This window comes from Sander lucioperca, chromosome 19 (genome assembly GCF_008315115.2).
Source record: "Sander lucioperca isolate FBNREF2018 chromosome 19, SLUC_FBN_1.2, whole genome shotgun sequence".
Taxonomy (NCBI): domain Eukaryota; kingdom Metazoa; phylum Chordata; class Actinopteri; order Perciformes; family Percidae; genus Sander; species Sander lucioperca.
Window position 1 is genome coordinate 4,236,122 of NC_050191.1, and position 15,944 is coordinate 4,252,065.

Sequence of the window (15,944 nt, forward strand, 5' to 3'; positions counted from 1 at the left end):
TGAAACATTGCACTACATGCAGTCAGCCCCCTCCCTCTCCCCCATTAATTGTTGTTTCTCTATTTGCAGGGAGAAGGCCCAAGCCAACAGCCACATGATGATGATGACGATGATGAAACACTCACCGGTCGAGACAGTGAGCTCCAAGATGTAAGCCTAATCATTAATGTACTGGTTGTGTTTGAAATGTTAAAATCACACCTTAATAATGTACCACACACCCTCCTGCAGGAACCTAGGCCTTCCCCAGCTGGCAAGAGGACTACATCTGCTGGACGAAGTGAAGTGAGTAGCCATTCCCTTTTACCCACCATTAACTGCATAGTTGGTTGCACTGACACATTAAGTCATCATAGGACATCCGTGCAATTTATAAGCGGTATCTCCTCCATGCAACGGAGTATAAGAGGCTACAGATTAAGAAGATCAAACTTGAGATCAGGAAGATGGAAAAGGATGTAAGTATGAATCCAAATGCACAGCAAAAGGTCATTGTTCTTACTGTAGTTAATGTTCCATTCTGTCTCCACAGCCTGACCTGCGTGACCCACCAACATAACATTCAAATGTTTCAACACTACTATGTCCTGTCTCACTTAGTCAGAGACACTGAACTTTGGTTTTGATTTGATATTAGTATAAATAATAAAAACAAAATATTATATTTTATGTTTTACATATTTTATCATTCCATGACAGTTGTGTGACTCTGTTTCCGTCTATTGGACATTCTTTGATCATAGATGGTGCTAAGCTTCACTTTTAGCCTGCTACAGACCAGGTTTGCCCGGCAGCATAAGTTACCATGGTTACTTGGTTGGCATTCACATTAGCCACCTTGGTGGAACAGGGTTGAGGCTCAGATTGATGGAACGGAAACCTGAGCCACAGTTCTGGCTTAGCCATGGTTGAGGCTTAGCCAGAGTCATAGTTTCCATGGTTACTGAGTTGGGGCTAATCTCAGCCTCTTTGATGGAACCGAACTCTCACTCATATTAGCCAGACTTGGCCATTTAAGCTTGGCTTTGCCTTTAGCCTGCTTGATGGAATTGGTCCCTGCTGTTCATATAGCATTTCATTGAGTCCACTCCAGCAACCACCTATAAACAACATTGAGGTGGTATCAAGTACTTTGCCAGGTCTTTTAAATTTACAGTTGTGTAGTTAAGTTCAATATAAAGGCTGACTTTGAGTGTTCTCAGGCTCAGTTTGAGGAGTGTGGTCCGCAAGGGCAATCTCTTGTTTGCTAAGAGTCGGGTCCCAACCCAACCCTTAGCAAACAACATTAACACACTGACAACATTGTATTCAGTGTGTGCGTGTGTCCTACGTGAGAGAGACGTGTGTGACAGACGGAGGAGGGCAGGGAAAGGAAATGCAGCTGAACGAATGCTGCGTGTTTTAAATAGCGTTAAAAAAATATGTGGCTGCCGGTGTTGATTGTGTGGCACACCACCACAAATTACTCTGTGTGGGAAATACTGCAATTAGAGCTGTCCTTGACTCTAGAAATTATTAGTCGACTAACTTCGTCGATTAGTTGATTTAATTTACACGTCTGTAAAATCAATTTTCTCTCCAAAGAATCATGTGTCACTTAATGTGTTCATAGTTTTGTGTCACTGTCTAATAGACTAAAGAAATCTTCGTCAACTAAGACCAAAACGACCGATTAGTCGATTAAACGACTATGAGGGAGCAGCACTAAAGACAATAAACATTTTACTGAAGGATAAACAGAACAGGAAAATTATTTCTAAAAAGCTTTTTCCTTACCATGTTCTTGATAAGATTCCTCCATTATTAACATTGGATCTCTTTCACCAAACTCTTCAGCATAGTTGACAAGTACCTCTTTCACCGTCTTGTACCCAGCCAGGACCACCACTTTTTGGGGTCCCAAATACACAGTGAACACTGATCCATATGTCTTGGAAAGCTGAGAACAGGGGCACAATGTTGTGATGTATTTACTATAAAACAAACACATTTTAAAAAGAAGACAATGTGATAGAATTGTTGCAACAGCGTTGCTGCCTGGAGAGCACACACACAAGAAATCCCCCTTAAAGAACAGCAATTTATTCCTCACCTTCAGTAATGTGTTGTAGGGCCTCTTGAGATCAAGCTGCAGCAGGTTCCCGATTAGGGGAAATGGTTTTGGTCCTGGAGGTTCCTTTCGGTCTTCCTTGGAGCTGAAGCTGGAGAAGGAGACGAGGTAGACAAGTAGCAGGACCACAAGACCATCATCATTATCCTAATCCTAATCCTACAGCCAGAAGGCAAAATCTGAAATTCAGAGTAAAGGGTGTGGGCGCTGGTGGACAGGATGGCTTCAGTCTTCCTCCCTACTTGTCTGTTGAACAGATCAGATAGCATGCTCTGCTGTACTCACCCCCAAGATCTTGCTGCTCACTTTCACTATCCTGGATAGTGCGTGTTTGGCCTTGATGCTGAGGTTCCTGTATCAACAAATTAAAGAAAAGGTTAAAACGCATGACATAACATCTGTAAAGTAGGATCATGGGGGTCTTATCAACAACTGAGAGGCAGAAGACGTTGCTCAACCTTCTACACAGCATCTCAGTGTTCGCTGACTGCTCAGTATTTACTAAAAGATCCTGTTTTCTAGAGAGCAAACTTCTGCTTTGTTTGCAAAAGGTTATTTCCATACAGTTCCAGGCAAATCCTGTCCAGTTAATTCAAACAAACAAAACTAGTCCAAAGGGTACAGCCATACGAACGATGCCTTTAGGGACAACTACGCCATTTGGCTGACGACGCAGTCTCTCTGACCCTTTCACTGGAAGAGCCTGTATTTTAGAGCGAGTGCTTTGTTGGAAAGTTTCCCTCCATCAAGTTCCATGAAAATCTTTTGGATTACCTCAAAGGTATAACAAAGGTCAGCTGAAGTTCAGGGTAGTCCAAACAGCATAGCAACAGCTAATGCTACATTATCAAGATCTTGCAACACCTTCAAGGACAATTCCGATGTCCTCTGGTTCATCACTTGAAGCATGTTCTTTAAGAACGTACATCCCAACAGTGGTGTCTTCAATGGCCTCGTTGGTGGCGTCTTCATCAATGCCCTGTTAAAAAATAAAAAGCCAGTAAATAAGACCAATCGAGAAACAAATAAATTAATATTAAATCACAGAGAGTAAAAAATGTTGACAGAACAGTAGTTGAGTGTGGGAAGACATATATATATATATATATATATATATATATATATATATATATATATAGTGCTGCAACTCCGATCAATTTAACTAATTAAACTTGTGATGTTTTCTTGTTTATTTAAATAATCTGACGGATTTTAAATAATCAATGACTTATAAATAAAGAAAATACATTGAAAATAATCACCTACCCACCACAACTAGCCAGTCTAAAGTCATGTCTCAGATGTGTTAAGTATTGATTGTATAATGCTATGAAACAGAACATTTTAATAGATTAACAAAATTATAAAACGATACATTTTCTATTAATCAAAGAATCATTTCAGCCCAAGTGGGATGGTGGTAATTCTCTTGAATTCAGCGTTGATCTGAAAACAGATAATAAGCACAAAGGAATTAGGTTAAAATGGTAAACATCAGAGATAAAGCCACCATCACACATACAGTAGACCAGGACAGTCGTGAGTGATACAGCACAGACGGATAATATACAATCAGGCATGTTAGCAGTTTTCCACCGCATCCAAGACCTTACTTATATCAACAGTAAACCAAAGGTGAAAAACCAGCATAAGGCAGCGCTGCCTGCAAGGAGACGTTGGGGACTGTTGAGATATTTCTATTATTGTAGAAATGACTATAGAATATTAGCAGTTAAAGTTATATTTGTCCACGTTGCAAAAGAAGCTGTGTGCAGTCAATTGAGGAAGTGGTTCAATGGAATGTCACTGACGCATAGAAGGTTAAGCTTGCTAGAGGTCACCCCCCTGTGAGGTTAAGATAAAAGTTTGATGGAGAGAAGAGGGGGTGATGCCATATAGGATGATAAAGTTAAAGTTTACCATGATGATTGAGTGTTTATGTGTGCAACACGTTCTCACACTCATCTCGTAAAATATGGACGCTTGGTCAGGTGCCTTTGTCGTTCTTATTGACGCTAAAAGTCTCTTTTAGCACTTTAAGTAAACGCGCTTGGTCGGGACTATTGCTGTCCCTTTAGGTGAGGGTCTGCCCCACCCTGATGTTTTGCACAATCTCAAAACGGTGTGCACCAGGTTTCCTGGTTGGACGACATGTTCCCTCGGAGCGGTTTGGAACGGTTTGAAACGGTGTGCAACGGCGTGCAATATTGCAATATTTCAGGGGGGGCAGCTGCCCCTGTCCCCCTTCTAGCCCCGCCCCTGCAACCCATTCCCTAAAAGAGGTCAAAAATAACCGTTCATGTTGCTCAAAACATGTATATATCCTTCTTACCTGTAAATGTATGTCTCCATTACTCGGTAGTCTGAGGAAATGCATCGATCAATAGAAATACAAGTTAGAAATACGAGTTTTATTTCAGTGGAAACACTGCTAGTGTTATATAAACCAGGATTAGACAATTGTGTGTTTATAGTTTAGTTGCAACAGTTCAGGGAAGACTCTTTTTCTGTTTCAACATGATAGTGTCTCCGTGCACAAAACCAGAGTTCTGACCCAAACCCCATCCATTGCCCATCGTTTTGTAATCAGATGTCCAACATGTCCTGTTGTCCTCGGGTCAAATCTGCCCCATTTTCAAAGTTTCTACATCAGGAATTTTTGTTCGATTCAAGCAAATTGCCCAAAAATAACACGGATGGTTACATACAACAGTCTTCACAAGTAAAATTAGGGATCAGATCTCTACTTGTGTTTTATTAAATTTCATAGCACTTGAAAAACAATGAAATGGTTTCTAAACAGTATCCTGACTAAACACTGACAGTCTGTGATTATTCAATTTCAATTCAATTCAATTAATTTTTATTTATAGTATCAAATCATAACAAGAGTTATCTCAAGAAACTACAGAAAGAGTAAGTCTAGACCACACACTATAATTTACAAAGACCCAACAATTCCAGTAATTCCCCACAAGAGCAAGCATTTAGTGCGACAATGGCGAGGAAAAACTCCCGTTTAGGCAGAAGCCTCGGGTGGTGAGGAAGACTTCCTTTTAGGAAGAAACCTGGGAGGGACACAGGCTCTTGGTAGTTGGTGTCTGATGGTGCCGTTTGGGGGTGTGATGAACTGTGACAATAATAGTCACAATAAAGATAATGGAACTATGACTAGAAATAGTAGTTGTAGTAGTTCATGGCGTAGCAGGGTACTGCAGGGCATAGCAGGACGTAGCAGGGTACTGCAGGGCTTAGCAGGGTACTGCAGGGCATAGCAGGGTATGGAGCAGGACCACGGCGGCAGCAGCAACCATGATTTAGGTGCCACCCTAATCCAAGGAAAACTGCGAGGCGAGAAAACATAAAGACTCCGGGGGAATAAACTCCCCAGAGTTAATCCAGATTATCCACTCAATCTTAACTATTTGTCGAAATAATTCCTAATCCCTGCAATCTCTACAGCAATATCAGAAAACCAAAATAAATCAGAGGAAATGTGACTTCTCACCATGACCTGTTCATAAATCCTGCCGTCAGAGTGTTTTCTGGCTGTTAGGGAGTGGACAGTTGGATTTGGTTGTTCCTTATCAGAAATAGAAGTTTTTATTGCTATGGATTGCAACTTTGTCGCTACAAAACAGATGGTTTTGACAAAGAGGAAAGGCTGCCGAGTATTACAGTCTTTATTGTGTTTCAGTTTTTCAAATATTTAAGTCCAGATGTTCAGTTTTGCAACAAAAAATAATTCTATATTACTTGCTGCAACATCCATTTTACTTTGCACTTTTTTTGTGAACATAATTTAGCATCCAAAGATGTTTTATTTTGGCAGTTGAGGTTTTTTATTATGTTGTAATTTTGTGTCATATTGCATTAGCACTGCTACGATACCCAGTAAAAAGATTAAAATTGATGTTGTCTGCAGTGTTTAGCTTGTCAGTAATTCATAAATGAAATAAAAGTCAGACTCACTTGACAGCATTTCTTCTTCTGAATCTTGCTCACACACAAATGATTAAAGAGATCAAGGCTGCATCATTTTAAAGGGTTCTACCTGCGCTGTTGCATGTTTCCACTCGTTAACTGCCAATCCCATTTTCTAAAACATTCACAAGTGTTTGCAGTTCATCACAGCTTCTAATCTAATGTATGAAAATCGACTCACTGAGACTTTAATCTTTATTACGGTCCTCCTACAGTTGTATGTCATAAGTTAATTGGTTGCCTTTATCTTTTTAACACTGATTTATTTTTAGCCAAAGTTATGTTATCATATTTGGCAATGCATCTGAGAACAGGGACTGTGTTGAATCTCCTTACTGGTGAGTGCAATAACGCTCTGACATCCAAGACAATCTATAAGAAAATGCAAATTCCAAAGACAATCCCTGCTCAATATTGTATTGCAATGTGACCATAAAGTAACTTTGACGAAATAATAAAGGTGACTAAACGTTGACTGTGATAGACCACTAATATCTAAAGAGCATTTTTAAGCATATGTGGGTTGATTTTCATGGTCAAATTAACTTTTTGAATACTCAATGCTTTCTTCTGCAAATAATTGTGACTTCAGCTGCTTACAGAGTGCTTTGTGTGTGTATGTGTGTCTACACAGGAACCTGGTTGACCAGTAGTGACGGTTGATGATTCACCTCCTGGTAATTGGTCACTTGTGTCACAATGACATCCCTGTTTTCTGGAGCGTAAATATCTTAAAAGGATGACACAAGGCTGTTCAAAGTTTTCTTCAAATGTTAATCATTTATGCTTTCCTGACCTCAGTGGGGCTGCCCAATATTTTGTTTCATCGTCTACATTGCGATGTGCGTGTGTGCGATAGTCACATGGCAGGACGTGCGATGTTTACGCTACAACTTTTTTGCTGCTTGATTGAAAAGTAATCTTTCTCCGTTCTCTTTTTAAATGATTGTCAGCGGCCGACCCTTCCCCTTTAAGACAGGTGGCCATGTGGACAACGTGTGTATGTGACGTAACGTTAGTCCGACAGCATTTGTTATAGGAAGTGAGGATCTGCCGTGTGTAGAAAAGTACCGTAAGCACCAGCTGCCGCAGACACAGTGATGCACATCCTTTCCCATGGGTAGTGAACATACAGTAGTCAGTGCAAAGACGAAATAAATCACCCTATTAATGCTACGTTATCACAGCGTCTCCCGGCCATTTTGAAGCGTGGAGTTACCAGAAAGCTGCTATAACAGTCAGGCTAAAGCTAATATAGTTATCCTAAAGAATCAAGGGGTCTGACCCAACTAACGTAACGGTTCGGAGCTGTGAAGCTGGAAATGTAACACTTATCTACAACAGCAGCCTGTGTCTGATATAACGTAATTTACAATGATTGAAGTGTTCGTGGATATACAGAATGTGTTGCTAGTCTGTGACATGCAGGCTCTGCATGCGCAGCGAACCACCAATCACAATCAGTGTGATCAATTTATCCAACAACCACAACCTGAAATTTAGAGAAAGCAACATGCATTAATTATTAATATAATTTACTTGTGCCTGGATTGATAGTATTGTAAGAACACAATGGTGTCATGTGAGTCAACAATTGTATATATTTATACCTTATTTCTAGGGCTGGACGATTAACCGAAAATTGAAATTCTGAAGCTGTTATCGACGGATTTTTCCCAAGACGATAATTTTGATAATTTATTACTGTTGATAGGCCTACATTGTCCTTTAAACCATTCTACTGCGTGTGTAGTCATGTGACTTCGCCCGGAGCAGTCAACCGCATTGAAAGCATAATGGAGGATAACTCAAACACCGAGTCCGAGTCAACTGAGCAACTTGTGCCCCAAAAAAAGCCACAGTGTACGTCACCTGGAAACATTTTGGCTTCAGAAAAGATGATTTAGAACAAGGTGATTTATTATCGTTCATTTATCGTTATCGAGGTAGAGTGCAACTAATCGTGATTTTGATTTTAGGTCATATCGTGCAGCCCTACTTATTTCCTTCTCCAAAATCACTTCAGAAGAGTAGTCACAGCGCTTACTTGCTTTGGTGTTTGTAAAGTATTAAAGATCAACAAAGAATGATTCACATAAGAAAAGTTAATTCATTTTTTTCTGTGTAGATGCACTCCCCTACAAAATCACGACAGTAGTCAAGAATGATTTATTATTTCCAAATAGAGCTATTTCTGTCATCTTGTAAGAATGTGTCTGTAGTCTTTTTTCATAGATATATATCACAGGAAAAAATATATCACAATGTCAGTTTTTTTTCCAATATCGTGCAGCCCTAGATGAAGTCAAAAAAGCGACCAAGCAGCATTTTCAAGCCCTACTGCTCACATACAGGAAACGGCACACAGTTTATGGGGTGAAGGGCTGAGGGTGAAGCCCACACGTGGAGTCAGATCCAGTTCATCCTCTGAAACTCCAGGAGGAGGAGTGAAACGAAAGTACTGCAGGAGGCTGGTGAAGAAGATGAAGAGCTCCATCCTGGCCAGACTCTCTCCGGGACAAATCCTGTGACCTGTTAGAGAGAGAGAACGAAGGAAAATGTTCATCTCATATGCAATAACCATCACTTAAATAACCATCACTTGTTCATTTACTTGCATATGTGTATGTGTACCTGCAGAAAAAGGCATGAAGGCTTCTCGCTTGACAAACTTCCCGTCTTTGTCCAGGAAGTGAGCAGGATAAAAGCTGTGTGGCCTCTCCCACTCACTCTCATCATACAGGACAGATGTCAAGAGAGGATATACTGTGGTCCCCTGTGGACAATACAGAAAAACATTCTCTACAAGCAATAGTATTTGTAAACTACATAAAAATAAGTCACGAAGCACAGAAAGGAATCGCTACATCTTAAATTATTGTCACATTTTGTATCCTGAACATGCAGCTATATGAAGGACCAAACAGGACTTGTTAGAACGGCGTATTGCGTCGTTTCCGGTTGACAGTGCTTCTGTTTTGCTGATGGGATCTTGCTTGGGTAGCTCGACGCAGTTAATTCTGTCATATTCTTCATTACAGCAGCTGATTATCCGCTTTACATTTAAACCTACAATAGTTCACTCAAGCACTCATATCTCTTTCCGACTTTTAGCGACTTTCTCGCTAACCCCACAGTTGTTTACACCTCCTGTCTTTTAATCGGCAAAACAGTCAAATGTTTAGCTAATCCTATAGTGATAATTGAACATGTAACAGGGAAAGGTCCGTGTACTTGGTGGCCAACGGATTTTCGTTTTGAAAGGAAAAAAACAAAAACGAAAAACGGCCAGTTTCCCAATTACCATTAGTAAATAGGAAAACAAAAAACGGAAAACAACCCATTATTCGTTTTTTGTTTTGATATTAAAAAACGGAAAACGAAAAACAATCTCGTTATCCGATTGTCTTTGATGTATTTGTAGATGGAACTCTGAAATTAAAATACGTGTGTATAAGTTGTATTCCTTAATTTTGCATTGGTATTTTTTTCGTGACCCGGAAGTTACTCCCGCCACGCCAAGACCCGCCCTTCAATAGCATTTATTGGCCAGTACCGCCTGTAAGATCCGTTCTGTGCATGCGCATAATTACATAGTAGAAAACTAACAATGTCGCTGTCGGTACACGATCCGTTCTGCCTGCACGATCCGTTCTGCACATGCGCAAAATGTTCGCGCATGCGCGGTTGTACGAGGATTTACGACACTGCACGATCTGTTCCACGCTTCCGGTCGACAGCCAAGCTAACGTTAGTTTCGCTAACAGCTAATTCGGCTAACCGCTAGCTGACAGTTAGATTCAGTCTAAAATAACGTTAACTCAACTGCCGTTAGCCTCCACAGGCAACAGCTAATTCGGCTAACTGCTAGCTGAGACAGCATGTAATAACTTTAAAAGACCCTCAAAATAAAACTTGAAAATAAATGTTGACATATATAACAAACACCTAACATATATAACAGCTGTTACGTCAGTTCTACTTTACTTGTGCTCATTTAAAATACAATCACTCAATACTTGTCTTTATTGTTATTACTGTGAAGTCTTAATTTAGCTGTAGCCTGCTTTTCCCATTACGTTTGAGTTAACGTTATTTTAGACTGAATCTAGCTGTCAGCTAGCGGTTAGCCGAATTAGCTGTTTGCTAAACTAACGTTAGCTTCCCGGTGGAGGCTAGCCATAGGCTAGCGTGGAACAGATCGTGCAGGTCGTATGGATACGTAAAACAGTATTATCTTGCGCATGTGCAGAACGGATCGTGTACCGACAGTCCCTGTGCGATTTATATAAGTAACATGTGTCAACACTTTACGACCAAACATTACAACTTTTTTATTAAATCTTTTTATTAAATCTTTATTATACAATAGTTATAGCTACAAACATTCGAAACTTGTCACTGATCCAAAACCGTGTAGCGACGTCGTTGTTGTGTTGTTTACGTTAATGTTTTTACCTTTAATACTTTGTCTTGACTAATAACCATAGACTGTCTATTATTAATGCGATGAAGTGTAAACGTACATAAGTGTCCTTTTGAAGATGGGATGACAGCTCTCCCAGCCACCACTGCTGTATACCACTATAGTAGCTACATGCTAACGGTCATCTTAGCTGGCAATGTTGTTAAATTCTCCCCAATTCCGCGTCACATTCCTGCTGAAACATGTCCGATTGTGTAGTGTTTGGTCTGCGATTTTTGACGTTAGAAAGTGCTGCTTCGTTCCACTACAATCTAACGTTAGCATACTCATAGCTAACTATTGTAGCTGCATGCTAACGCGACATAGCGGAGCATATATAGCTAGCTATGTACGTATGTAGCAGTCTGGCGCAGTGCTCATTCCACATGAAAAGCTACATTAAAGCACTTCCAGCAAACGGAGAACAATGAGGGCAACAACAGCATCATCATCTGTTTTAACCAAATATTCTCTGGTCTAGCTCAGCTAAAAATACATAAAACAAACACAGAATTCGTGGCACGTTAGCGTGTTGTTCACTACCAAGCATGTTTGTAACTGGTAGGCTACCAACAACGTTTAAACAGATTTAGCAATTTAGATAACACACTCGACTGTCTTGCTGATACAGATGTGAAGTAACCACAGTCGGTTAATTGCTCATGGACTGACGGCAGTGCGTCGCTGAAGAATGAATATGGGAGAAACAAAATGGATATTTGTAGGGGGGGGGGGGAATCGATGCAGCATAGTATCGCAATATTTTACATGGCACTACTGTATAGATACTCGGCCAAGTATCGATCATTTATAATAATAACAAATGCGTTTTTAGTCCACTAGATGGGACATTGAAGTGAGATGAACAAACCAGAGACATTTCTTTACAGATGACAGATGTTGATAAAGTTTTGCTTTCGGGGCATAATATGAAGTTGGAAAAAGTGTAATGAATTGCAATATATTGCAGAATATCGCAGTATTTTTTTAAATCGCAATAATATTGTATCATGATATAAGTATCGTGATATAAGTATCGTGATAATATCTTATCGTGGGACCTCTGGTGATTCCACCTCCATGATATTTGGCATTTTTTGGCATGACATTATTATTTTTTTGGCCTGGCAGTAGTTCCTGTTGGCCTGGCTGCTTACCAGGCTTGTACCCTTATAGGTGAAACACTGTAGGTGTTTTATTCAGTCTGACCTTCTTAATGAAGTGACCCTGGAAGGTGATGTCTTGGCTCGTTTTGTGAGGCACTGCTATTGGGAGGATGCTGGCCAGTCTCTGTGTCTCATGGATGACAGCGTCGGTGAAGGGCAGGTTCTTCCTGTCCTCCACCTGAACGTTACGACTTCCTATCTCCCTGCTCAGCTCCTCCTGGACCTGGTCTGAGAGAGGAAAAGTTTTTGTTTTCATGAAGACGATTTGGTAACCTTATATGCTACTTTCAAATCTTGCTAGCTTTTTAACATTACCAAACCTGCCTTTAAGTTCCTTACCTTGTATTTTTGGATTCTTGGCCATGAACAGAAGTCCCCATCTCAGAGTAGTTGCTGTTGTGTCAGTGCCAGCCCCGAAAAGATTACTAACTGTCTGCATAAGGTTGCGTTCGTGGAAGTAACTATTAGCAATCCCAGATTCCTGCAGGTAAAATAAATTGGTCCAGTTATATAGTCAAATCTGATCCAAAACTTTGTTACAAATGAGGAATTTTTTTTTGAGTAGTAGTAGTGATGCTGGTGTGGGTTGCACTTTCCCTCCATTTCTTCTTACTGATGGAACTACTGTTGGCCAGGGAAGGTAGACAGAAACATCATAGCTTGATCATCTAGGCATCTGGGACTGCCCATTGTTCTGATGGCCCATTATTGCGAAACCCCAAAAATTTGCCTTTGGACCAACAGCCCATTATCCCAAAAACAAATACCCAATGTTCCTGCATTTGAGAACAATTTGTGGCCTGCAATAAGTCAATAAAGTGCAGGTCTACAGACTCTAGAGCTAACACTAGGTCTTCTAGGAATTTATAATACAGACATAGATCGATTCTGGATTCTGAATCGATATTGGATTGTTTAAATGAAAATCGATTTTATTAAACCCAGCCCTATTCATAAAGCAAATTTAAATCCAACCCGAGCTGACCAAAGTGATGTAAAATAACTAAAATACCATAACATGGTAACAGTAAGAAAGCAGTAGAGATAAAATAACAATACTATCCCATGCTCAAATGGATAAGTAAAAGAACAGATAGAAAATATAAAACACAGAAGAGTTGAAAGTGAGGTATAAATATCTTAATTGTTAATAGCAATGAGCATAATAGTGATGATAAGCTTCCCAACCTCCAGATTTTGCTTTCGGACCAGAAAGGCGTCCACAAAGCCTCTGCACATCTGTGGATTGAGGGTCTCTTTCAAACGACTGAACAGCTGTAAGTTATGTTTCTGGTTGACAGCAAATATTGTCTCCATTTCTTTCTTCCCACCAAACCATTTACCGATCCATGGAAACATGTTATACAACTGTTAACAAAAATATAGATGCATCAGTATGTACAAAAAGTATTTAACAGGCAAGAATCCCATAATTTCTTCAATCCAGTTCAGTTGTATTATGTATTTGAAAATCACAATGCTTAAAGTTTAAGCTGAATAAACAAATTAAATGTCACCTGTACTGACGGGGAGCCCCCAAGTTGAATGTTTCTGTTGGTCCGATCTACCAGGGATGTAAACTCTGGATCATCATATTCAAATCTGCTGCCATAAACAATGGAGCAGATAATATTAGAGACTGCATAGTTTATTGGTTGGGTCGTATCAAAAGCTTCACCTGTAACAAGGGAAACAGGAAAAAATCCAAATCACGAGTGTTGGAAATATGTTACGTGCCATTTTGTGATAATTGAACAAAGCCTCTCTCATCAAATCAGAACCAACCTTGAACCAATCCTTATCTATCAGCTCTCATATGGGATTATTAGTGATTGTTAGAAAATGTTTATATTCTTGTCTCATAAAACCTTTAGAACATTGTGGAACTGAACCCTGTGTGTTACTATCTCTGAGCATTTGTAACTGCTTTCAGAGTCAACTCACAAAGGTCAAAACAGTGGACGATAAGATACAAATCATGAAACAAATGTGACTGGATTGTTTTATAACAACGATTGACAAAACGATGCTGAACATGCAGTAGGTTATATTAAAGACACTTACCTTTAAATGTCTTGAACACTTCAATGAGGTAATCACATTCCTCAATGATTTTGTCCTCACTCGCCTTCTTGCCCATCCCAAAGTCTCTCAGGTTAGTCAAAGCAAAGCGCCTCATCTCTTTCCACGAATCACCATTGGCCCATAAAACCCCTGAGATTAAACATGTTTTTAACTTTAAAAAAAACTTGGAATGGATAAAGACAATTAGAGCTGTCCTCGACTAAAGACATTCTCAACACTTTTTGACTATTCGATTAGTCAGTTTAATCGACAGATCTGTAAAACTGTTTCATGTAAAGAATCATGTAAAAGCACCACTTTAATCTTGTTTACCAAAGATGTGCTCATACGTTTCTAGAAAATAAAATCATTCAGCATGAAAAAAGCATAAAAAATGACTAAGCGACAAAAGAAATCTTAGTCAACTGAGACCAACCTGAACGATTAGTCGACTAAGAGGATGCAGCCCTAAAGACAATCAACATTTTCTTGAAAATAAACAAGGAATTTCGAAAAAAAGGTCTTTTCTTTCCTTACCATGGCCTTGATTAGATTCCTCCATTATTAACATTGGATCTCTTTCACCAAACTCTTCAGCGTAGTTGACAAGTGCCTCTTTCACCGTCTTGTACCCAGCCAGGACCACCACTTTTTGGGGTCCCAAATACACAGTGAACACTGATCCATATGTCTTGGAAAGCTAAGAACATAATGTCATGATGTATTTACTATAAAACAAACACATTTTAAAAAGAAGATAATGTGGTAGAAAAGTCACTGTAACAATGACTAAGTTTACATGCACATAATATTCCGGTTTTTGCCCTAATTCCTACTAAGCTGTTTACATGGCTAATGAAAGTCAATATTCAACTAATATTCCCGTTTACATGTAGCCATGCAAAATACGTTTTCTTTCTAAGTTTACCAGCTGTGGCGGACTTGTTGGACCTTGTGAACACAGCGTCCCTTTTTCATTCCTTCAACCAGCTTCTTGAAAAGGTCGGCGTAGCGATTTGTGCGCATATCCAAAAACCTGTTGATATCCAAGTCTGTAGCTGTGTTTCTCCTTCTTATCGGGTCTGCAGCCTTGCAAACTGTTGGCTGGTTGGTTTGTGTACAGCAACCATAGCAACGCACAGAGCTGACCATGAGCAGTAAACAGGCAAGAGGCCGTAAACTGCGGTTAAAAACGTATATTTCGAATGCGCTGTATACATGTCGAAAGAATCCTTCTAAAACCCGAATAATACAGAATATCCCATGTCTTCGGAAAATGCTATATTCGGAAAAAGGCCTTATTCGGAATATCCAACCAGAATATGCTGTTTACATGACCTGTATCAAATTCGGAACATTGTCATATTTAGAATAATAGTGGAATATTGCTGTAAACATACTCATTGTGGATGTCTTGAGAGCACACACACAACAAATCACCCTAAAAGAAAAACAATTATCAGTCATCTTCTCACCTTCAGTAATGTGTTGTAGGGCCTCTTAAGGTCAAGCTGCAGCAGGTTCCCGATTAGGGGAAATGGTTTTGGTCCTGGAGGTTCCTTTCTGTCTTTCTTGGAGCTGAAGCTGGAGGAGCAGACGAAGTAGAAGAGTAGCAGGACCACCAGACCCCCCAACAGGGAGATAGAGCTGGAGGACTGGAGAAACAGCTCTAATACCCCCATGACTTGTCCTGAAGTTGGTACTTCACTGGCCAAATATTTTTCCTTCTGGAGCCTTCAGTTTTGTGAGTTTTCTTTTAAAGAGGGATTTCACAACTAACCATCAACTGCAGTACGTTTTTCGCCGTGGCGGTCACAATAACAGAGAGTTACCAGCGTAAACACTGGTACCAATACAGGGGGGTATTCCATCAACGTAGCTAAGAATTGCCAGACTTAGGTGTAAGCTTGAAGCTTGACTAAGCTCCACTTCCCAATCTAGCTCCAAGTCGTTCCATCAAGTGAAATCAGCTGGCTCCACTTGACACTTAGTCAAGCCTCACCTGTTAAGCCTCAACTTGTGCACGCCCACAGGGAAAATAAAAAGCCCATTCTAGTCGAGAACGAAAACTGTCCAAAATGCCGAAAAGCAAGGGAAAAGAGCGTGCAGAAATGTTCTCCGCAGCGGAACAAACCCTCCTCATGGAGGTATATGA

General features: G+C 40.0%; 2 protein-coding genes and 1 long non-coding RNA gene across 3 annotated transcripts; 1 reads left to right on the forward strand and 2 right to left on the reverse strand.

Annotated features, from left to right (window-relative positions):
- The first annotated feature begins 96 nt into the window (after nucleotides 1-96).
- Nucleotides 97-618, forward strand: LOC118493799. The gene is made up of 3 exons (XR_004895815.1): nucleotides 97-150; nucleotides 232-458; nucleotides 533-618. It is a non-coding gene; the product is annotated as an uncharacterized LOC118493799 (long non-coding RNA).
- Nucleotides 619-1,741: 1,123 nt separating this feature from the next.
- Nucleotides 1,742-15,660, reverse strand: LOC118493905 (cytochrome P450 2K1-like). Its single transcript, XM_035995742.1, has 4 exons — nucleotides 15,640-15,660; nucleotides 15,493-15,542; nucleotides 2,093-2,201; nucleotides 1,742-1,939 (listed from the first exon to the last, which is right to left on the reverse strand). The coding sequence occupies exons 1-4, from the start codon at nucleotides 15,658-15,660 to the stop codon at nucleotides 1,757-1,759; spliced, it is 363 nt and encodes a 120-aa protein (XP_035851635.1). The 3' UTR covers nucleotides 1,742-1,756.
- Nucleotides 7,704-15,471, reverse strand: LOC116055851 (cytochrome P450 2K1-like). Its single transcript, XM_031307895.2, has 9 exons — nucleotides 15,265-15,471; nucleotides 14,327-14,489; nucleotides 13,790-13,939; nucleotides 13,243-13,403; nucleotides 12,914-13,093; nucleotides 12,065-12,206; nucleotides 11,769-11,953; nucleotides 8,729-8,870; nucleotides 7,704-8,626 (listed from the first exon to the last, which is right to left on the reverse strand). The coding sequence occupies exons 1-9, from the start codon at nucleotides 15,469-15,471 to the stop codon at nucleotides 8,439-8,441; spliced, it is 1,518 nt and encodes a 505-aa protein (XP_031163755.1). The 3' UTR covers nucleotides 7,704-8,438.
- Nucleotides 15,661-15,944: the final 284 nt, after the last annotated feature.